The sequence below is a fragment of the Schistocerca gregaria genome, chromosome X, assembly GCF_023897955.1.
Source record: "Schistocerca gregaria isolate iqSchGreg1 chromosome X, iqSchGreg1.2, whole genome shotgun sequence".
Classification (NCBI taxonomy): domain Eukaryota; kingdom Metazoa; phylum Arthropoda; class Insecta; order Orthoptera; family Acrididae; genus Schistocerca; species Schistocerca gregaria.
The window spans coordinates 765,026,656-765,052,247 of record NC_064931.1 but is presented as its reverse complement, the minus strand read 5'-3'; the positions used below and the strand labels follow the sequence as shown (position 1 = coordinate 765,052,247).

Sequence of the window (25,592 nt, the reverse complement as noted above, 5' to 3'; positions counted from 1 at the left end):
GTAATGTTTGGAGAACGAAATGCAAGTTTATGAAATATAAACTAGCTTTGCGATTGTACTGACTGATGACTTCCAGGCAAAAAAGTAGTCAGCATGTTCTTTGTAGAAAACATCAGATGTGAAAGCAGTTACAGATATATCAAAGGGTGTGTTATGGATTGTTCATAATATATCCACATCAAAAAAAAGGTTTGCATCACCCCAGTTCCCAGAACTCGGGAAGATAGACGTTGACAGTGAATATTTTTATCATAGACACAGTCCCTTTGACTGTTCAGAGATGTCACTAAACCCACCCAAAGATGTAAACAACCATGCATGAGCAATTAGATGGAGGGGGTTCGACAGCCAGTCAGTTCCAGTCATTCCACGAGGAAGGAGGTACACGGCTCGTGTTGTCTGTAGTTCAACCATGCCTAGACGGTCAACACCATGCTTTGATCACATCCGCATTGTTACTTTGTGCCAGCAAGGGCTCTCAACAAGGGAAGTGTCCAGGCATCTTGGAGTGAACCAAAGTGATGTTGTTTGGACATGGAGGAGACACAGAGAGACAAGAACTCTTTATGAAATGCCTCGCTCAGACCGCCCAAGGGCTACTAATGCAGTGGATGACCGTTACTTAAGAATTATGGCTTGGAGGAACCCTGAAAGGCAGAAGGTATATAGAGTCTGACAGAAAACTGTGTAACTCTTTGTCAGGCCCTATCTAGATACTGATATTGTTGTTCGATTTGAGTTACGACTATGTTGTATTATGGTCTTTGGCTCAACAGATGTTAGTACTTACATCTCAGTATTGAGAAAACAACATGGCTGGGGCATGCTTGACATTCGAGCAATGAAAATGTATTGTACAGTGGTTTTTCAAGTTTGATATTGCAGTTGAATTGCAATGTCAGTGGAGGTGGGAGTTTGAAACAGAACAGCCAACCTGCCTAACAATTAAACACATCACTGACAAGTTTGAATTGCATGGAATGATTTGTGATATTCACAAAGGAAGATCAGGAAGATAGCGCACAGCTACAAGTCGTGCTTCATCGGCTCTCGGGTTGAAACATTTGTTAATTCTCCACAGAAGTCCGCTACGCAATGTGCACGTGAAGTGGGGGCTAGCAGAACAAGCGTACGAAGAATTCTGAAAGCTGCAAAGTGGAAGGTTTACGTTCTATGATTAGTGTATGTGATTAATGATGACAATCCTGATTGCTGAATGCAATATTGTGAATGGTATCGGTAAATGGTAACCGATGACAAACAATTTGTGATGAAGGTAGTGTGGAGTGGCGAGGCACAATTTAAACTTAATAGAACTGTGAATCGGCATAACAGTGCACTCTGGGCACTGGAAAATCCACATGTTTATGTGGATAAAGTGGTCAATCTACCAGAGGTTCAAGTGTGGTGTGGACTATCATCTAAAGGCTTAGTAGGACCCTTTTTCTTCACTGGAGAAGTGTACCTGGAAATGTTACGCACATCAATTTTGCCGGGTATACATATACTTTATGGAGCTGATGAAGAGGTCTTCTACCAACAGGGCAGGGTGCCACCATACTGCCACCCAGCTGTATGAGCTTTCCTGCATGACAATTTTCCGAGGCATTAGATTTGACAAAGAGGGCCCATTGAGTTCCCGCCACGGTCACCAGATCTGACACCTATGGACTTTTACTTATGGGGAACTGTGGAATATAACATCTATCTACATAAGCCGTGCACACTGGAGGAACTTCAGCAGGAGATTACAGTGACGTGCAGCGATCTCCACTGTAACACTGACTGACATATTTGTGATTACCACTCATCGTTCTGTTATGAGTATAGGCACCAACAGTGAACATTTCGAACATTTAAAATAACCACGTGCAAAACTGAGTGTTGTACAACATGTGTGAAATAAACACATAAGTAATACTTTTTGTTCCTTAAAGTGAGTATACATTTTTCTGGCGGACTTTGATTACTGAAAGTGGAATAATCTTGGTTTGTCTATCATCTTTAACAGCTTTTTTCCTATAACCTAGCAGTATGAACAGAGTTGTTAAGTTGTAGAGAAGGGAAGGGAGTATGGTGGTGGTGGTGGTGGTGGTGGTGGTGGTGGTGGTGGTGGTGGTGGTGGGAAGGGGGGTGGGGGAGGGGAGCGATGTGAACTATTTAGCAACTGTATAACATCTGTTGTGTGTTATTAACAGCTCTCTTTACACATGCAATATACTTGCCTAGTTTGTTTGAACATTTATGCGCTAGCCATCTGTGTTTTGTGACAGTCAATATATGTTGTTATTCGTAAAATTGACTTCTCATCACTGTGCGGAATACTTAATGTGTAATTCCTAGTTATAAAAACAGACCACAGCTAATAAAAAAACTGTGGTGTTCAAATAGAATTTCAGGCCAACAACAATTGCTGCTAACATGTCGAATATACTCAGTTTACAACACAAGGGGAAACAAATGTTTCAGTGATGTCAGTCATGAACGAGACAACACCAAAGAATGGTTAAATGCAACAACAAAAGAAGAATGAACTTCACATTCTGTTATGAAGTGCATTTAATTGATATTTTTATTGTAATTCAGGAAGAATAGGATTTAAATCCTCACAGAGAGATCACAATTCAGGTTTTCAACTGTTGACTCAGATCACTTCAAGTGATCATACGGTTGCTTCATTAAATCACTACTGAAAGTTTACAGAATCCTTGTACAAATTGAGCTACTAATATGTCACTAAAAGACATATTTGTTAATGACTGACTGTATTTTTGTGGGGAGAGTAGGTATTAAAATCATAGTAAACCAAATTGTACAAAGAGTAATACCATAAGTCAAATGATCTATACATTCAGAGTCAAGCCCAGACATTTTGACTGCCTAAGTTAATGCCTGCAAAATAATGGAGTAGTAGTCCAGCTCCTGTGTGATTTGCAGTCATCTTTATAACGCAGAAACAATTAATTTCACAGCTGGTCCACTGATGACATCTGTCAAACTCTACAGTATCAACAGAGTAATAACAATGCTGTCATACATACTTCTTTCTCATTGATTTGTTCTGCAGCATTCACAATCCCATCCAAACATTTGATGATGATAGGAAAAACATTTTTTTCTATGTCTACAGACTGTATCATGAAACTTTTGATGTTCTTAATGCGTTTCTCATCCAGCTCTTGCAACTGTCGGAATACATCTGGCATAAGGATATGGTAATGTTGATTCTGAAACATAAAATGAAATGAGAGATTATATGCAAGAATAAATTGTGAAACAAATTAGAAATTAACAAAGAAACACCTCAAAATGTTCATATAATAAATACTGAATTCAATCTTAATTTTTAAACTGTACAGGGAATAGCTTCTTGCAATACCACTGAATTTAAGCAGAATTTAAGCAACAGTCAGTAACCACATCCTTTTTGTTTGCTGCCATTGTGTAGAACTATGAATTCTATATTTCCCTTTCCACCGATCTGATATTTGTATTGGAAGAAGTCATACCAAAATATTGGGACTGCAAGAAAACAATGGCAGTATTGTTTGTTGATTTTAAGAAAGCCTACAATAGCATAAACAGATAAAATTTGTGGGAGAAATAACAATGTTTTGAATACCAAAGTAGTTTACAAATATTGTAAATGTTAAACTGGAAGAGTCAAAAGGGATGGTGAAAATTAGTGAGAATATCCACGGCTTCTGACAAAAAAAAAAGGAGGAGTCGGGCAAGATACTGAAATATTACCACTCTTGTTCAACATAATACTACAAAAAGTACTGGATGCAACAGTGAAGCAGAAGAGGAAATTAGTATAGGAATGAAAATGAATGTACCGCCCACTGCAGATGATGTAGCATTAATCTCTTAAAATGTAGGTGACGTGAAAATACTGACAAGAAAGCTATTTCATAAAGCAAATGGAGTTGGGTTAGAGATAAATAATGAAAAAACAAAATCTTTTCTATGACATTAATTTTCAGGGGAGACTTCTTCATCTCAGGCAGTACTGAGAACTGAACAACCTGCCTTTTGCTGCAAGCCAGATGTCTATGGGGATCCAGACGCAGGTGGTGCTTCCCAAGAATCAGTATAGTAAGGATCAAAGCACCGAAATGGCCAGAACTAGTCACTGTTTAGCCAAGGTTAGGAAGGTTACCCAAGGCTGTCAGCTAGGTCGCATGAAACCCATACTACTCTATATTAGTATTAATACACATTATATCTACCATATATTTCTGATATCAAATGATAATCTATTACCCCCATGCATGGAACTGGGTAAACTACGGACATAATTAGAGGGGGAACAAAAAGTATACTTTGTGCCTATGAGCTTCATCATGGCCCTGAATGTCTCTGTGATACTAACCCTGAATGGCTCTATAATATTAGCAACTACCATGGAATTGTGGAGAGACACCTTAAATAATACCCGAGTGATCCCTAACACACACACCAATTTATTTAAAAACTGATGACCTAGGATCAAATATAACATGTATAGGAGGACATAGCACTAATCACAAACCAGGAAACCAACTGGGATTGGAGAGGTGTTTTCTGTTTCAAGGAGGGCTGGCACTGTGAGGATAAATTTTAGATGGGATGAGTGATAGGGAAACAGATGGGTATGTAGAGTTGGGACATGGAGGAACTGGACAAGTGGTAGTTAAAAAAAACTCATACAGCAAACCTGATATATCTTGTGGCTACTTACACATTTGACTCTTCTTTTGATGAAGTAATGAGTGGCAGTGGTTTGACTAAAATGGTGGTTAGGGGCAGATGTATGAGACAGGTCTTGGACTGTGGCTTCCACAGAAATATGACCCATGCGGCAGGGGCTGAGAGAAGGACGGACATACTGAAGGTCAAGGATACCATTCTAGTTCAGCAGCAGTGTAACACTGGGGGAAGTGAGAAGAATTGTTGACTTGAAATGGGAAAAATTGGAAACAGTAAATGCTGAAATGTCTAGTTGTACAAAAACAGAAAAAACCACAACAGATTCACATTACAAATTATTTTATTCAAAGGAATGATATGATAGCTTCATAGCATTTATAACTTCTGACATAAGTAGTGTTGGAAAAGTGGTTATAAGTTCAGATTTTAAAAAAATGAAAATTTAGGTAAAGATGTAAGTGCCATGTTTCACGTCCAAGGTAACAAAGAATACAGTATTGACATCATTGACACAATGAGAAATATAATTTTATCATTTCAAGAAAATTGAGCATGGCTAATAGGTCCTCCTTTCTTTCAGCATTTAATTTGCTAGTCAATGAAAGACAACAAATACTTGTTAGGATGGGAAAAGTATGCAGTTTGAACCCCAAAATTACATGATATTTTGTTTTATTTCATTATGCTGCACAATATGCAATTGTGGTTCTATCTGAGCTGTCCCTTTGTGTGTTACATATGTCTTTCCTTGAATTCTTAGCTCAGTATCTTTCTGTATGTTTCTAAATTTGCCTTTCCTTTCCATCATAAGGTACTGCACACAAGCACTTCACATTGAAAATAACTGAAATGAAGTAAAATTTACTATTGCTTGCTGCATGTAGGAAAGTGAGCAAGAAACTTGTTATAACATGTTTACTACCGCAGTCAGACACGCTCAACACATTCAGCATTCATCATGTCATGAACAAAGAAACTTGCATATGACTAAAGCTAGTGAAGCTATTTTGATGTACACAGAGGCTTCTCTGGGAGGATATTAATGTTTCAGAGCACAAATGGATTTAGTTGACATCCTGGAAGAGAACATGATTTCATTCTTCTAGTTCTATATGGTATACTGTGATATGGGAGCACTCTTGTGGCTGGTCAAGACGTGGACTTTGAATATTAGAAAATATGAAAACAAATTCTGGACAAGGTTAGAAGAGTAGTTCTTGTCTGCAAAGAACTAAGCATATCTAGAGACAGACTGTATTTACATGTTGGCAGGGTGTGTAAGAGGAACTACCTCATATGCAAAAGGGTGGCAGCTGTCCAAGTGGAGGTATCGCTTGTACTGGGTTGCTGACTGCATATAATTTGACAAGACAGAAATATGTATGTTACCTGCAATTCATTAGTTTTTTGAAGCTGATTTGCATACTCGTTCTTTGTCTCTTCACACTGCTGTGATTTGATTGCCATATTCATTCGCTGCTTCTCAACCTCTGCTCTGGATAAATTGTAGTCTGCATCTGCACGCTGAAAATTTTCTAATGCACGCTCTGCTTCCTTGAAAGCCTTCTCATAATTCTTCTTTGCACGATCGAGGCTTAAAATTTGTGTATTTAAATTCTGCACCATACGTGCACCATCCTGTAGATGCTGTAAAGTAGAAATTAAACAAGCTTTAGGTTCATCCTCCCCTCGATTGGACTGTGAGTAACACAGTGATGCGACAGTTCTTACATTACAAGAACAATGATGGAAACTTGCATCAACAGTTTCGAGTTCTCTTAAATTATTTGAAGCTGCATACATACCTTTTTCCGTTCTTCCTTTATATCTTTTACTAGGATATTAAGTTCCCTTATAACATTCGCTTGGAGGTTTTCTGCAATTACTTCATGCTGTCCTGCGAGGTCATTAACTTCTGTCATCACATGCTTGAATGCCCGGCAAGGGCTATACCTACAAAAGTTCATGTTATGAGGTTTTTGTTGAACACTGTGTTGTTTAAACGAGTAAAATCAATAACTACACAACAAAGTGTTTTGGACAGGTTTTAATAACAGTACAGCTGTACAAGGATTTTACAGATAATGAACTTTACACATGATTTTCAGGTACACGTTAGTTAATTATCAATAATCTGCACCATATCACAGAACTCCAACATAAACAAATATTCTCTAATTAGAACTGAATGCAGGAATTTGGCATATTTAGATGTAACCGCTTTATGGGTTCAGTGATTCATGGCACCTTTAAATTTCCAAGTAATGGGTCATCTGCTATGTCCCGAGTTATTTTCATATAAATCCAAAGAAAGTAAAGAAGAAAATGATGGGTGGTAAATTAGTTCTACCATCCATATCCAGTTACCTATTACAATATCAATAAATGAAGTATTTCAAAGGCATGCTGTTAGATTTGTTTCAGGTGCATTCAGCTAGCATCTGAGTTTTATGGAAATGCTATGTGAACTCAATGGGATTCCCTGGAGGGAAAACTACACTAGTGAGAAAATTTAGAGAACCAGATTTTGTACCTGATTGCAGAAGCATTCTACTGCCATCAATGTACATTTGACGTAAGGATCATGGAAACCAGATAAGGGAAATTTGGGCTCATACTGAAGCATACAGTAGCCATTTTTGCCTTTCTCCATCTTCAAGTGGAACAGGAAAGGAAGTCGCTAGCACTTGGTACACAGTACGTTCTGCCATGTATTGTGTGGTGGTATGTAGATGTACTGTACATGCCATGAGGTGCAGTATAAATGTTTTGACTTAATTTTTTGTCTACATACTGGCACAAACAAACATTAAATTACACTCTTCTCTGCCGTCAGATGTCTTTGACAACTTTGCGTCATTATTATAAACATATAATGGAGAAAACAGATGGAAATTACAATAGTGGTAAATTTGCAATGGCCTTCTACACACCAAAGACAACTTGTTTGGATGTGTGCGACTCAAATGACAGAAATAAAGTGGGACAACAAAAATTTACAAAAGAACTGGTACTAAATTACCTAGTGAATAGAGCAGAGGTAACAAAAACCAATCTAAAATATCAATATAGGTGAAACATCAATTTTTGAGATGATGTGCGTCATATGTTTTCAGTCTGAGACTCATTCTGAAGCATAGTGTACATTGTTCTGAAACTTCCTAACTGACTACAACAGTGAGCTATACCTGGACTAGATCCTGTAACCTTGTCTTGTACATCCGAGCTGTACCAAAATGTTGTAAGTGCATGTACACAGGAAAGTAATAGATACATCCCCTTGTAATTATGAAAAGGAATCAGTTAAATGTTGCTATGGCACATAATTACATTATCACATCTGAGCATTTTTTGTGTGTCTTTAAAAGACTTTTTGCCTTAATCTCATATAAAAGAAATGCCCATAACCATAGAGATAGTATTTAAAATATCATGTCAGATTAGAGTTGAGTGGGACTTTAAACTAGTCTCTTGCTTTCTTCAATCACAGTTGGTCTGATGAGCACTATTTACAGGAGTATCCTTTTGAGATTTGGTATAGGAAAGGATGTGAAAATAATTTGGCTGACACCTTATCATGGTTAACTGTAAGAATGGAAAATGAAGGAACCCTGTGCAAAGAGCAAAGAAATGTCCTTTTATTATTTCTCAAAAAGGCTGAGTATAAGACAGGAATGCTAACGTGGAGTAGGAACTTAGCAGCTGAGCAGGATTTGGATGACATATGGGCCCTAGGTAAAGAGGAGATTGTTAGAAGAATATTCCAAGGATAGTTGGAAAGAATACCAGTTGGTCTACAAGGGTATCTCATTCTGAAGAACTTTGAGAGTAACAGGAGACTGGCGATTGTGCATCCCTCCAAAGTGGGTGGAACAACTAGTTTGGCACATTCATACAGTGTATGCCCATTACGATACTAAGAAGCATGCAGCATGTATGAGAAAGGATCTTTATTCTGAACTATTTTTCTTCACAGTCAAATAGATATTAAAATGATGTGATGTTTGTCAGTGAATGAATGTGCACACTGGCACTAAGGACAGAGAAGTACTCTATTGTGCCTGAGGGTCTATGGGATTTGGTGATAGCTACCAATTAACTTGTATGCATTCAGGTTCCAACTTTGTGTGTTCACAGTCACATTTATAATAAAACATATACCTTTTTTTTCCACTACCTATAAAGTCAATTGTGTTATAGAATGTTTCTCCTTTCAACCATGACTCTACCACCACTTCAAATTTATTTTCATACAGCTCCCTTCCATCATGTGGTACAATATGGAAAAATGTATGAAATTATTTTTGTTTACTTTACTTAATGTAGTCCAAGAAATGCCCAGAGGTTTCCTGTTCCTGGCTGTAAATGAGTGCACATTTGATCTAGTTTCATACATGCAGACATTGTTTGACATTAGTATTTTGAGTATATATAGTTTGAAAACTGTATGTATTTATGATCAACAAAGTATTGTCTGCATGAAGTTAAGTTACTTGAATCAAAATTACGTCTAATTGCTTTCTACTGCCACACGAAAAATTATTTTTCCCCAGCACAGTTCCCGCAATGAAGAATTCCACTAATGGGAGTGTGACTGGAAAAGTGCACAAGGTAAGACAGTGGAATGCATATAGTGTCTCTTACTTTTTATAATGAAATTAAAGAAATCATGTATGTCTTTAGTTTTGGAGTTGCTCCATGATCTTATTTCATACGCTTCAGTAACTGGGTTACCAAAAACCACAATATTTTATGTTGTCATTAAACAATGATGTTATACTGGCAATGGTGGATACCATAAAGATGAACAGCTGCTTCACACTGTGGTATAAAATGTCCGCAGTATTAAGCATTTACAGAATGTCATAGTTGGTCAAGCATCTAGGATTATATTTCCAAGAACAGTGACGGTACACAAGAATGTTAGCTGATGTTAGCACACATTACATCGAGTAAATAAAAAAAAAGTGTAAATTGCAACTTTGGCTCGTGTTTCGTTGTACATTCATTATTTGCCTAGACGATAGGGAGTTAGCTGGTGGTACTTAAAAAAGGCTACACGGAGTTTGGTCGAAGTCTGTCCTGTCCTGCGAATGATACCGTTACGCCACGTCCCTCAAGGGATGTTCCAAAAGGCTTCTGTCGTTCGACCTCATATGTCGTGTGCAGTTTTCTAGCTTTTATCGTGTATCCGACGGTTTTCGTGACAACACTTTACCTTAGCACTTCTGTGAACAGGGTGCCACAACAGAGGAGAATATCCGCTTACTAAATTATCTGTTTCTGGCATTTCAAGAGCTGGCAAACACAGTTCGTACCGCTGCATACAAATAACAACAATAACTTCGCAGGAGTCAACTTTTAACAGTTTCAAAGTACCCGCACACCGTTTTGTAAAGCGATGGCGTAAGATTCTGCTCTCTTGCGCACATAACCACGGTGCAACCTACTTTTGTCGTGTAGCAAATAAGAAATCCTGAATCAATATCTAACTGTTATTCCGGTAACTAACGTCGAAAAGAAAGTCTGGGCGAGCGCGAAAGTTTACTTCTTTAAATTTCAAGGAACGATAATTCTTGAAGGTCTTGCATGACGACGAGACCTAAAGTGTCTAGTAAATGAAGACGCTTCACGATATGTTTCTCGCTTCCGGGCTACGGAGATAAATTATATCACCAAAGCCAAGCGGATATCCTGCCGCACTGTTTGGTCTGCAGGGTCCCGTGTAGACAATACGTCCACTAACAGAACTCAGCGACGGACTTCAGACGAACTTATTTGCTATACATTATCACACACCATCCGTTGACTTTTTCCTCGTCGATGTATATAGTGGATGGTCCTCCGAGTAGCGATCAGTGCGTTGTCCACCTACTAACACGGCGTGCTCACTAGAAAGGATACACCCTGACGGCCCACACTGTCTCTGCACATCGTCGCCTATGCCGCCATTTAACGTATAATGTATACCGTGAGTACAAAGCCATGATATGGATTCCTGGAACAGTCTAGCAAATTCCTAGGTAGATGAAGCGCAGAAAACCCTAGAGCATGAGAACGGAAGACGGTAGCCAAGTATTAATAGGAACGAAAGACCTCTGCAAATTATGGTCGATGATGTTTCAATAGTTATCCATAGGTTTCCGGTACTGGCAAGGAACATAGGCATCAGCTTGCTTCGGTCGGCCCAACTTTACGTGCAAACTGATGTTTAGATATTTATTTCTCTATGGGGCAGGAAACTTACCTGCCAGAATAAGTACAATTATTTGAGTCTGTATGAAATGCGCGAAGAGGTGTAAATGATCACCAATGGCATTTCCTAGAGGCTAAAAATCAAATCTATACACGACGATCAGAACACTCACATTACCGAGAGACCACTCAGTATACAGGCTGGTCCACTGATCGTGACTGGGCCAAATGTCTCACGAAATAAGCGTCAAACAAAAAAAAAAAACTACAAAGAACGAAACTTGTCTAGCTTGAAGGGGGGAAACAGATGGCGCTATGGTTAGCGCGCTAGATAGGTCAAACGGATATCAACTGCATTTTTTTAAATAGGAACCCCCATTTTTATTACATATTCGTGTAGTACGTAAAGAGACAGATGGCGCTGTAATAGTCACAAACATATGGCTCACAATTTTAGACGAACAGTTGGTAACAAGTAGGTTTTTTAAATTAAAATACAGAAGGTAGGTACGTTTGAACATTTTATTTAGGTTGTTCCAATGTGATACATATACCTTTGCGAACTTATTTCTGAGAGCGCATGTTGTTACAGCGTGATTACCTGTAAATACCACATTAATGCAATAAATGCTCAAAATGATGTCCGTCAACCTCAATGCATATGGCAATACGTGTAACGACATTCCTCTCAACAGCGAGTAGTTCGCCTTCCGTAATGTTCTCATATGCATTGACAATGCGCTGACGCATGTTGTCAGGCGTTGTCGGTGGATCACGATAGCAAATATCTTTCAACTTTAACCACAGAAAGAAATCCAGGGTCGTCAGATCCGGTGAACGTGCTTCGACGACCAATCCACCTGTCACGAAATATGCTATTCAATACTGCCGCCGCCACTCCTCTTCGCTTTGCCTTGCCTGCCACATACTGGCTGTGAACACTTCAACACCAGGACTCGAACCTGCTACCTGCGAGTCGAATTCCACTGCACTACACTACACTACACTGAACGAAGGTGGGTTATTCTTCTGGCCTAAACATCCCACGGTCCACTGTTTCCGATGTGATAGTGAAGTGGAAACGTGATGAGACAAGTACAGCACAAAAGCATGTTGCCACTGACAGTAATTGCTGCAGACTCTTCGTTCTGTTTTGCACACTTTAAAGAGCCTTAAGTCGACAATGGCGTAAAGAAAATGACGTAACAGTTAAATCAGGATTCGCTGACTTCAAATAGTCTGTAGAATTATACAGACAGCTATGATCAATCAGTACTGGAATCGCGAGAGACGCACATTATTTTAAGAATACAATGTAAGCCTTCAGATACAACAAGCCATGACAACATGCCGGGTGAAAACCTTATAAATGTATTTCGAAAAGAATGTATAAATCAGATACGAGTGCTCAAATGAATAACATATGTACAGCGATATCCAGTGTCACGAACATTAGAGCAAATAATCTAATGTCACAGAGCAGAAGCAGCACAGCTCTATTCTCGTGAGGGAAATGGTACCGTAATAGTTTCCATCTACGAATGATCAAAAACTGTTGGATGGGCGGGTACCAAAAATTTTGTTTTGTCAACATCGTAAAGAGATCACCATACTTGAAATGTCCAACGAAACGGTAAACTGGCTCATCTTAGGGAAGATATGACAGCTGAGTCACTTCCGTGCCAACATCTGTTTGCTATCAAGTGATGTTCAACGTGGCTTCTCAAGCTAGCCACAATGTGTTTACTCTTCCTTCCACTGCAACCTCTCTCTCTCTCTCTCTCTCTCTCTCTCTCTCTCTCTCTATCTCTCTCTCTCTATCTCTCTCTCTCTATCTCTCTCTCTCTATCTCTCTCTCTCACACACACACACACACACACACACACACACACACACACACACACACACAGAAACCCGACCTTAGATATACACTACATGCTCAAAAGTATCCGGACACCCCAGAAAACATATGTTTATCATGTTAGCTGCACTGTGCTGCCACTTACTGCCAGGTACTCCATATCAGCGACCTCAGTAGTCATTAGACATCGTGAGATATCAGAATGGGGCGCTCCGCGGAACTCACGGACTTCGAATATGGTCAGGTGACTGTGTGTCACTAGTGTCATATCTGTACGCGAGATTTCCACACTCCTAAACATCCCTAGGTCCACTGTTTTCGATGTGATAGTGAAGTGGAAACGTGAAAGGACACGTACAGCACAAAAGCGAACAGGCTACTTCGTCTGTTGAGTGACAGAGACGCTGACAGTTGAAGAGGGTCATAATGTGTAATAGGCAGACATCTATCCAGACCATCACACAGGAATTCCAAACTGCGCCAGGATCCAATTCAAGTACTGTGGCAGTAAAGCGGGAGGTGAGAAAACTTTGATTTCATGGTCTAGCGGCTGCTCAAGCCACACATCACGCCGATAAATGCCAAACGACGCCTCGCTTGGTGTAAGGAGGGTAAACATGGACGATTGAACAGTGGAAAAACATTGGGTGAAGTGGTGATTCACAGCACACAATGTGGCGATCCGATGGCTGGGTGTGGGTATGGCGAATGCCCGGTGAACGTCATCTGCCTGTGTGTGTAGTGCCCACGGAATAATTCGGAGGCGGTGGTGTTAAGGTGTGGTCGTGTGTTTCACGGAGGGGTCTTGCACCCATTGTTGTTTTGGGTGGCACTATCACAGCACAGGCCTACATTGATATTTTAAGCACCTTCTTGTTTCCCATTGTTGAAGAGCAATTCGGGGATGGCGACTGCATCTTTCAACACTATCTACTAGCACTTCTTCATAATGCACGGCCCGTGGCAGAGTGGTTACACGACAGTAATATCCCTGTAACCGACTGGCCTGCACATGGTCCTGACCTGAATCCCACAGAACACCTTTGGTATGTTTTGGAACGCAGACTTCGTGCGAGGCTTCACCGAGCGACGTCGATACCGCTCCTCAGTGCACCACTCCGTCAAGAAGAGGCTGCCATTCCCCAAGAATCCTTCCGGCACGTGATTGAACATATGCCTGCGAGAGTGGAAGCTGTCATCATGGCCAAGGGTGGGCCAACTCCATACTGAATTCCAGCATTAGCGATGGAGGGCGCCACGAACTTTTAACTCATTTTCAGCCAGGTGTCCGGATACTTTTGATCACATAGTGTAGATACTTTTGATCACATAGTCTAGATATTCTGTGGCTTCCCTACGCCAATTAAGGAGAATATCATTGTAGTTCCTGTGAAAGAGAAACTAAGGAGCTTCTTCCCCACCCTTACCCTATATGGGATAATCTTTCCTCTCTAATGACCTTGTCGTCGACAGGACGTTCAATAAATTCTAATCTTCCTTCTGACTACGGAGATTTGAAAGAAATAAGCGAAATACTCTAGCAGACCAGAATTTACCTCAACAAAATAAAAGCAATTTCGATGTGAACAAATGATGATGTCGCATACAATGCGCACAAACTTTTCCTGTGACATCATTTTTAAGCTGTGTGTATACTGGCGTTGAAACAGCCGTTGTGGCGAAGTGGATAGAAACATACCGCTAGGTTCTCCTTGGGATTTGAAGGTAATGCAAGGAGAAGAAAGTGTCGCGCCAGGTTCTACACTGACATTCGCTTGGAATGTTTTGAAAGAAAGAAAATGAGTCCGCATAATGACGGCTGGACCCCACTTCCGCAGCCGAGGTCACTAGAACCTAACGCACGCTAGCATAGTGGCATTCGACGCACAGGCAGCTTCTTGAAATACTATAGATTAATGGACATTTAATAACAAAATTTGGTTATCAAAGGAAAGTGACGTGGTGGAGTACATTTCGTGATAATCACACTGTAGCCAGTACGCTGCTATGTTAGATGTGACACAGCTGATTATGATCCTTCCTTAGGATAGGTTACGCACTGCAGCACCCGGCGAAGTGAGTATTGTTCAAAATGCGCACTTCATGTGTCGGTACCCGATTTCACCATCTCTTTCCATTCACTCCAAATTCATTTATAATATGAATATTGCTCTGTCCTTTACTGTATACATCAACGTCTTTCACATGGCACGAAAACATACTTGGCACTTCTAACTGAAAGTAAGAAGACTTTGCAAACTACACCACCAGGGTTGTGTTAAGGAAGTTGAAAATTCCCTGGCCTACCACCAAGGGCTCAGCCCTGAAAAGAGCATTATCGAAGTTCGAATGGTTAAAATCGAATAAAAAGTGAACTACAGATATATGTTTGTCCTAACACTCTTAAGCTTGTTTCCCGCAAAGCTTTGCATTTCTGCGCAATCTATGTTTGCAGGTTAACGAAGCCAAAGACTAGAGAAGCGAAGGCGTTAAAGAAAACGTCATGTAACATAATTATCACCGTAGAGTCACAAGAGTCATAAATAATGTATTATCTGGCAAAAGGCTAAACATGTACTTGAAACAACATGTTAACACAACAGTACTTTTTATCTGATTTAACCAGGCAGACGAAATAGCAGTTTTCTTAGCCCCTCCGTTGCCCGCACCGAAACTTACAAGAGGACCGTAAGAAGTTCCCCTCAGCGATTTGATTCATATTGACAGGATGTGTAAAGCGTTACTAGGATTTCAACATACGTACACAGGAAGACGCAAACCTCAACAGTTTTCTAGAAAATTGTAGGCGTGCTTCTACACTGTGTATGGTCGCTAGCACTCAAGCAGTCCGCAGCTGAGCGAGTAAGCGGTTAGTTTGGTAAGCACGAGGTTCCTGAATCGAATCTGGCTACTGGCGCATTTTTTTTCCCCTTCATTCCAACGTTATTCCATCAACGTGCAATATTAAAGTACCCCCCCCCCCCCCCCCCCCCCTGGTGCAGCCTCGCGTCGTTTATTTCTACATTCAGACGAAGAACCATACAAAACGACAACAAAATTGTGCGTACATCATCTAACGGAATAGGGAGATGGCTTCTAGAGAAGACTACATAAAAATTCATCCATGAAGTATCAGTCGTCTGTTCCAATATTCTGTGACATGCTTCGATATGCACGGTAAGCCGCTTAACTGTGTAATGAACGAGCACCGTTTATGAATGTAAACGAAGTTTGTTTTGCGGCACTGAAAAATCGTGCACATGTAAAAATAAGGGGTTCATCACATGTGCGGTATGTCGCAATTATGATTGTTTTTCATGTTTCTACGATCATCATCATCATCATCATCATCATCCTGATTTGTACAGTACTCCAAGGTTAAATATTATACTCGGCACAAATGCAGATACAATAATAAAAATGAAATGATTTATACAGATTTGTTTGAAAGATCTCGTTTACACACCCAGTCAATACGAATCAAATCCTTAAGTTTATTGGCTTCCAGTACGTGCCCATACTGCGATCTCAACAATGGACGATCGATCAGTGTGTTCCGGGAATTCAGAACACTCATTACGGTGAATCCGTGGGTACGAAGTTACACTCGTTAGACTTATCATTTGACGCCATGCAAGTGATTTTGTGTCAGTTACAACACAACACGCAGTTCCCGAGCGGAGAAAATCTCTAACCCTGGGCCGTTCGGTTAGCAACTGGATAGTAGTGGGTACCGTCCCCTTTTACGTTTATTTTGCGGTGTTTCTTCCTGTCATTTTAGTAAAGCCAATCAGTACCCCTAAAAATAAATGGAGTCCCTTTTCTCGGTCTCCGTTAGCCACAGTTTCTTCAGGAATTAGTGGTTTACACATTTTGTGTCTTTTGGCCTCCAGTGTTTCGTATTAGAAGATGAAATATGCTGCCGTTTCATCCCCCGTACCACATAGTCTGCACTTAGGGGTTCCTTTCCTATACCCATCGTGTACAGCTGTTCCTCGGAAATCGCACTACTCGTCAGTAAACTTACTACGAGTTTAACTCTGCCAACTGTTCCAAACCTAGGATTACCGAACTTATGTTTTGAACATGGTTTCGGCATCGCTAGCTTGCCATGTTTTTGTTTTTGTGTTGTTGTACATTTTTCCTTTATTCGGAATCGAAGTGAAAATATGGAGTTTCAATCAAGTGGTTAAAACACAGCCGAAAGAGAAATCTGCTGGCAAAGATCTGGGTGAAGTTATCACTGTGGCTTTCGCTACTGGACTACTGCAGTACGGGTGCAATGAAAATGATGTAGCATGGTCACATGCTGCTATTAATTGCAGATACTGTTCCATTCAGCTGTGTTGTCAGAACATTGTTAAAACGGCACATATGCAATTCGGTGAATTATTATTATTATTATTATTATTATTATTATTATTATTATTATTATTATTATTTGTTTATTTATTTTATGGCCTTCAGTGGACCACTCTAGTCAAAAATACAAAGTTGTAAACAAGTTGTTACACAGGAATACAATTTGGCTCAACAATAACTTAATTTGATATTTAGGTAATATAATTATTAGACTATTCTTATATGAAAGGTGTTTTGCTCTTATGTCTGCCCAATATTTCTTCATTCTTTCAGATATTTTCTTTCTTTCTTCATCTGAGACCGCTCTTCCTGTACTCCTTTTACTGATTTTCATTTGTAGTCTGGTTTCCGGCTCTTGCAGTATTCTGGCTTTCTCTGTCTTGTTTTTTAGGTAATCTACTGTGATTTGGAGTTCTTTTACATCTTCCTTAATTTCTGTGATCCATTTAATGTCGCTCTTGCTATTCCACAATTTATGTATTACTTTTTAATTCTGTTTTCTGGAGTTTTCATCAGATGTCCAAAGAATGAGATGCGTTTCTACCTGATCGTGTTCATGACTGGTTCTATTTTCTTTTATACTCTTTCTTTTGAGTTTCAGCTGCATACGTTATTTCTGGTTGTTTAACTGTTTTACAGCGTTTTAATTTTGCGTCTATAGATAGGCTATTTTTGTTGGATGTAGTTTTGGTAATGTAATTTGCGTAGTTCAGTTTTTTTATTCTATTCTGTCATGATGGCTTCTCATTTAGAACGTATGTTATTATTTCGCCTAAATATTTAAATTTATCAACAGTTTTGATTTCCTGATCTCCTATTGTAATTCTGTTTGCAAGTGGTGGATCAGTTAGCATAAACTCCGTTTTTTCAAATGATGTTCTAAGGCCTTCTTTCTCTGCTATTTCTTGTAGTGATTTCACTTGTTGCCTGGCTTCTTGAACGGTGTTGGCTAGGAGAGCAAGATCAGCAGCGAATCGCAAACAGTTTAAGCTAATATCATCTTTTGCGCTTCCAATTCTTATCATCTTTGGATTGTCCTCGTACCATTCTCTCATTATGTATTCCAGTGCACTGGTGAATAGTAAGGGAAGAACTAATAACAACACACGAACTATTTTCAGAAACAATATCCAGTCATATTAATGTGACCACCTGTCAAACGCCTAAATAACCAATTTTCGCAGTGTAGACCGCTGCGGGACATGCAGGAAGTGTGTCAGCGAGGTTCTGAAAGGTACCAACAGATATGTGGAGCCTTTCGACTCTAGTGCCGTGGCCTGCTGCACTAGGTTTCTCGGCTGACGATCCACTACGCGAACAGCCCGACCGAGATGGTCTCACAGAGTCTCGATTGGAGTTAAATCAGAGGGCTCTGGTGGTCAGCGAAGAACGGTAAATTCATCCTGGTGCTCTTCAAACCACGCACGTACAGTGCGAGCTGTGTGACACGTTGCATTGTCCTGCTGGTAGATGCCATCGTATCGAGAAAAACAAACCGTATCTAAGGTTGGGCATGGTCCACAAGCGTAGCCGCATTCTTGTGTGGATCCACTGTGCCTGTCAGAATGACGAGCTCACCCAGGGTATGCCACGAAAACATTCCCAAGACTATACTGCTCCCTGGACCCTTCCGACGTTTGTTGCAAGGTGTCTGCTTTCCGACCTCTCACACCGAAGGAGCATAAAAATTAATTCGTCTGAAACGGTCACCTGTCACCACCTACTGGATGTCCGGTTGCGGTATTGGTGTGAAAATTCCTGGCTTCGTCGCCGATGACTAGCAGTCAGCACGAGTGCATGACCAGACGCCTACTGCGGAGGCACATACGCAGCAACGTTCGCTGAACAGTCTGTGAGGAGATATATAGGTAGCCCCTTGCTTCATATGAGCGGTCAGTTGCTCAATAATTGCACGTCTATTCGCCCCTACACATCTCCGCAGCCCTTGTTCACTCCTGTAGTCTATGCCCGTGGGGCACCAGGGCAGTTTCTGATAGCACCATTTTGCCATGCACTGTATAGTTTAACCACGGCAGCAAGAGAACAGTTAACAAATTTAGCCGTGTTCGGAAACGCTTCCACTCTTGATCATGACCTTTTGGACGTCACATAAAGCCGCGCGGGATTAGCCGAACGGTCTCAGGCGCTGCAGTCATGGACTGTGCGGCTGGTCCCGGCGGAGGTTCGAGTCCTCCCTCGGGCGTGTGCGTGTGTGTGTGTGTGTGTGTGTGTGTGTGTGTGTGTGTGTGTGTGTGTGTGTGTGTGTCCTTAGGATAATTTAGGTTACATAGTGTGTAAGCTTAGCGACTGATGACCTTAGCCAAGTCCCATAAGATTTCACACCTTTTTGAGCGTCACATACACCGCTCCGTTCCCGCATTACGACAACGGCTGCACAAATTTCCGCGTCCCCCGACACGCTTTACATGCCTTCCACCGCAAGTGCTGCCACATGCAGTCTGTGAATGGTTATAGCACCTTGACGTTTAACATAGGCAGTAATCACAACGTGACTGGGCCGCTCGTGACTCGTGTAAGTACTGCATATACATACTGTTACGCCGGCCGTTGTGACCGAGCGGTTTCAGCCTGAAGCCGCGCAATCGCTACGGTCGCAGGTTCGAATCCTGCCTCGGGCTTGGATGTGTGTGATGTCGTTAGGTTAGTTAGGTTTAAGTAGTTCTCAGACGTTAAGTCCCATAGTGGTCAGAGCCATTTAAAGATACTGTATCATTCAAGTGTTCAGCTTTTTACAAAAGAATACCTGATTTGTGACTATTGTGAATTGTAAGGGTGACAGACGCCTGTTAGATCGTACTGGTTCTTCATCGGGGTGTACTCCTGCAGCCTTTAGATTCGTTAAATTCAAACATCGACTGTACAGAAAATCAGAACGCTTTGCAGGTAAATAATCTTGATGGGTGGTAGAACAGGCACATCTCCGGGTTTGAAAAACCTTTTTTGTTCCGTTTTAGCCGTTCGAGGTCGGCTACTCCCCTTATCAATGTAACACTACATCAAATATTAAAATTAATAAGTATAACGCCCAGTGTCTGCACCACTTACACAGAGATCACTTTAACCAGTATTACGAAAGAGAAACTAATGCCTTGTACGTAATACACGGAACTGCTTTTTATGCAATGCTAATTTCTTCTTCGTGCTCTGGCAAGACGCAGATATCAAAATGTTTATATAAAGAAACTACCGTTTCGACGACTATTTCAGTTTCTTCACAATATTATTCCACCTGCCCAAGAAGAAAAGATCCTTGGGAAAAGTTTGGTACTCTCAATTTAGTTCTAGTCGCAGCAATGTGTTATACGTCGTACTAATGCCACTGCCAATATAAGGTAATGTTTTGGTTCTGCTACAGAATGTCTTAATTTGCTGTTACTGGTAATGGTAATAGCTCAACCGTAGCACGTGGTTTCCACTTCGACTTCTGAAGTGGCTCGGTCTTAACTACCAACATGGAAATTATACAACAGCCACTAACATGGCAAACGACACCAATTGTCTTACACGACACAAACAATTAAGAAGTGATCGACGACACCCATAGAAGCCACACAACTATAGGCATGAAACAGTATAGTCATATTTATTTAATAAACAAAAGGCGGAAAAAGACTTTTTTACTAAATGAAATATAACTTATAGCAATACCAATTAAGGTATAGTAGTCACAAAACAGAAGATCAGTTTGAACACCGTATAGATTTACAAGTCCTTCTGGGAACAGCAACGAAGCGAGAAGCAACTCATCCTGCCACCTATGAACGCAACCAGAACCACACTGCGTTTTGAAACTTTCTCGTACTTCCACTGCCGTCAGCGATGAGAAGTAAGTTGGAAAGAACTGTGTTAGAAATAACTGTAGATTTCACTTAACCAGGCAAGATAGTAAGCCTTAGTTATGACAACACGTCAAAAAAATACACTGACGAAAAAAATAGCAACGCCAAAAAATAATGTGGACTAATGAAATTGCGAGAATAATTTCGTCTAGGTAACATACTTAAATGATTAAAATTGCAAGGTGGCAAGTTCCCGTTAGAAAACACCCCTAGAATACGGTCGATGAATGGCAGCACAACAGGTCGAATCACCAGAGTGACGAACAAAGCTGCAGTCAGGGTACATCGGATAACCAAGAGACTGCTCCTGCTGTCGCACAAAATTACAACTCAGACCATAACCCCAGATGTCGGTCCGGTGTGTCTAACACCCAGACAAGCTGGTTGCAGGCACTCAACTGGCCTCCTAACCAAAACACGGCCATCACTGGCGCCGGAATACGAACAGCTTTCATCAGAAAACACAACCGACCTCCCGCCTGCCTTCCAATGAGCTCTCGCTTGATACCACTGAAGTCGCCAACAGCGGTGGTTTGGGTCAGTGGAATGCACACTGCAGGGGGTCTGGCTCAGAGCTGTACTTGACATAACCAATTTGTAACAGTTCTTTGTGTCACTGCTGCCCAAATTGCTGCTGCAGATGCAGTACGATGCACCAGAGCCATACGCCGAACATGATGGACTTCCTTCCCGGCAGTGCCATGTGGCCGTTCGGAGACCGAGCTTCTTGCGACCGTACATTCTCGTGACAACTGATGCCAGCAAACATGTACAGTGGCTATATTCCTGCCAAGACTCTCTGAAATATCGCAGACGGAACGTCCAGCTTCTCTTTGCCCTATTACATGACCTTTCTCAAACTAAGTGGTGATAGTGGCGTCTAAGTCGCCTTAAAGGCATTCTTGTGTTATGATCAACTCACCACGTCTACTCTCAAAGGTAACTAGCGTGGCTATTTAAAACAAACCTGATTTGCATCCTCATACTGGATAACGCCACTGTTATGCGACTGGTACGAAATCTGAATAGACATCATGTTCCAGATGTAAAAACACGCATACCAACTTTGGTTTATGCCGCACAGCTCCTTCACGGTGTGATTTTTTTTCCAGTCAGTGAACATCGATTCTGCCAGAAAAGTGATATTGCCCTTCAGCTTTTTTTATGTTCTCTCTTTGCCCTGGACTGAATTCTATTCTAAAGCATGAATCTCTACTAAAATTACGTTATCGAAACTACTAAGTGCTTAATAATTCAACTGAAAATCGACGCTATTTAAATAAAATCATTTAAAGTACACTACTGGCCAATAAAATTGCGACACCAAGAAGAAATGCAAATGATAAACGGGTATTAATTGGACAAAGATATTATACTAGAACTGACATGTGATAACATTTTTAAGTAATCTGGATGCATAGATCCCGAGAAATCAGTACCCAGAACAACCACCTCTGGCGGTAGTAATGGCCTTGATACGCCTGGGCATTGAGTCAAACAGAGCTTGGATGGCGTGTACAGGTACAGCTGCCCTTGCAGCTTCAACACGATACCACAGTTCACCAATAGTAGTGACTGGCGTATTATGACGAGCCAGTTGTTCGGCCACCATTGACCAGACGTTTTCAGTTGGTGAGAGAACTGGAGTATGTGCTGGCCAGGGCAGCAGTCGAACATTTTCTGTATTCAGAAAGGCCCGTACAGGACCTGAAACATGCGGTTGTGCATTATCCTGCTGAGATGTAAGGTTTCGCAGGGTAGATCCATGGGTCGTAGCACATCTGAAATGCAACGTCCACTGTTCAAAGTGCCGTCAATGCGAACAAGAGGTGACCGAGACGTGTAACCAATGGCACCCCATACCATCACGCCGGGTGATACGCCAGTATGGCGATGACGAATACACGCTTCCAATGTGCGTTCACCACAATGTCGCCAAATACGGATGCGACCATCGTGATGCTGTAAACAGAACGTGGATTCATCCGAAATAATTGTGTTTCGCCATTCGTGCGCCCAGGTTCGTCGTTGAGTACACTATCGCAGGCGCTCCTGTCTGTGATGCAGCGTCAAGGGTAACCGCAGCCATGGTCTCCGAGCTGATATTCCATGCTGCTGCAAACGTCGTCGAACTGTTCGTGCAGATGGTGGTTGTCTTGCAAACGGCGCCATCTGTTGACTCAGGGATCGAGATGTGGTTGCACGATCCGTTACAGCCATGCGGATAAGATGCCTGCCATGTCGACTGCTAGTGATACGAGGCCGTTGGGATCCAGCACGGCGTTCCGTATTACTCCAGAACCCACCGATTCCATATTCTGCTAACAGTCATTGGATCTATACCAACGCGAGCAGCAATGTCACGATACGATAAACCGCAATCGCGATAGGCTACAATCCGACCTTTATCAAAGTCGGAAACGTGATGGTACGTATTTCTCCTCCTTACACGAGGCATCACAACAACGTGTCACCAGGCAACGTCGGTCACCTGTTGTTTGTGTATGAGAAATCGGTTGGAAACTTTCCTCATGTCAGCACGTTGTAGGTGTCGCCACCGGTACCAACGTTGTGTGAATATTCTGAAAAGCTAATTATTTGCATATAACAGCATCTGCTTCCTGTCGATTAAATTTCGCGTCTGTAGCACGTCATCTTCGTGGTGTAACAATTTTAATGGCCAGTAGTGTAGTAGTAAAGGAAATAACACCTGAAACTATCAGAATCTAATACCTTTAGAAGAGTTTAAGCTAATCTGTAACAGAAATTAACACATGAAATTGTAGCGTCTGTCCACGCACACACACACACTATTAAAAAAAAAAAAGAAGAAGAAGAAGAAGGCGCACCACGGATGAATTACCAGACTGGGACGGAATTCGGTAGATGTGATGTACTTGTGCAGACAAATAAATGATTACAATTTCAGAAAACTGGATGGTTTAGTTAATAGAAACGTCTTCGTAAATTGACCCAGTCAGTAACGCTTTGGTCCCTCTCCGGCCCTAACACAAGCAGTTATTCCGCGTTGTATTGACTGACAGAGTTATTGGATGTCCTGAGGGATCTCGTGCCAAATTCTTTCCAATTGGCGCGTTAGATCATCCAAATGCCGAGCTGGTTGGAGGGTCCTGCCCATAATGTTCCCAATGTTCTCAACTGGGGAGAAACCTAGCGACCTCGCTGGCCAAGCAGAGTTTGCAAAGCACCAAGACAAGCAGAATGAAGTTTCGCCGTGTTAGAGCGGACAATATCTTGCTGAAATGTACGCCCAGGATGGCTTGCCATGAAGGGCAACAAAACGGGGCGTAGAATATCGTCGACGTACAGCTGTGCAGTAAGAGTGCCGCGGATGGGATCCTGCTACGAAATGCAACGTCACCGCATACCATTGCTCCCGGTTGACATGCCGTATGAGGGGCAACAGTCGGGTTGGTATCCCACTGCTGTTCAGAATGTCTCCAGACATGTCTTCTCTGGTCATCGGAGCTCACTTCGAAGTAGGATTCATCTGTGAATACAATTATACTCCAGTCAATGAGATTCCAGGCCGAATGTGGCGACACAATTGCAAATGGGATGGTTGGCGTACAGAGGTCAAGGGTAGTCAGTGTAAGGGACACCGTGAACTAAGCCCCCTTTCTGTGAGCTGCCTATTAATGGACGTTGTAGTCACTGAAGCGCCAGTTGCACGTCGGATCGACGATGATGATGAATGCAGCGCTCTGAGTGCCTCTCTGACGATTGCTCGGTCCTTACTTTCCGCTGTTTCTCTATGTCGACTACCTCCTTGACAGTAACTTCGGCCATAGTTCATCCACTCGTACCAACATCATCGAATAGTGGCGTCGCTCCTACTCAAATGACGAGCAATACGTCGATTGCTACAACCGGCTTCTTTGAACCCAACTACACATCCTCTCTCAAATAGCGATATCAGCCTGTATTCTTCACTCGCCTGTCTACGAAGCATAGTTACTGTTCAACTGAGTACATGGAACGAAACTCGCAGAGACTTTATGCGCTGGTATCGAAATATCCCATGTTTACTATCCTTACAACTGTGCGGTGAAATTGCGCTGCAGCGCCACGCATTCATCCGCTGGCCGCCGAAGTTAACAACTTTGCATTTTCGTCGATACCTGTCTGGTATCAATTTGTGACCAATTTTCAGGCCGCCTCCTGGTGCATCTATTTTTTTTCCGTAGAGTGTACGCAAAGGCGGCCTGTTAACTTCAAGATTGTTTCCTTATTTTATCAGCATACAACGAATGAGAAGACATGGAAGTTTTTGTTGTTACGCAAGAAGTCTTAAGTCTTAACACGAAAATTAATTGTATTGCGCTAAAATTTCTCAGTTTTCTGTCTGTAATTAACATCACTTTTGCATCGGAGACGAATAATTTTAGCTTGTTTACCACTCACTAATTCCAGTCTATCTTGAGTGGAAGATAGTAACGACGTGACTTTTGTCTTGCAATGACGAGATTAAAACTGCTGGACTTACTTTTAAAACCAACTCAAAAAGAATCCTCGGCTGGTGCTGTGACGGCATCAAATAACCAATAATACACTTCACTGCTGCTGTTTTAGTTCTACTAGATTTTAGGACGTACCCACTA

The 25,592-nt window shown here is 41.5% G+C and overlaps 1 protein-coding gene across 12 annotated transcripts in view; it reads right to left on the bottom strand.

The window, feature by feature from the left end:
- LOC126297562 (formin-binding protein 1) overlaps positions 1–25,592 on the bottom strand; it is a 336,009-nt gene that overhangs the window by 63,712 nt on the left and 246,705 nt on the right. For all 12 annotated transcript variants that reach the window (XM_049988494.1, XM_049988495.1, XM_049988500.1 and 9 more), the window contains exons 4-6: positions 6,498–6,645; positions 6,082–6,339; positions 3,042–3,227 (exon numbers count right to left, since the gene is read on the bottom strand). In XM_049988494.1, coding sequence (XP_049844451.1) covers positions 3,042–3,227; positions 6,082–6,339; positions 6,498–6,645 — 592 coding nt within the window. The remainder of the gene's footprint in view (positions 1–3,041; positions 3,228–6,081; positions 6,340–6,497; positions 6,646–25,592) is intronic.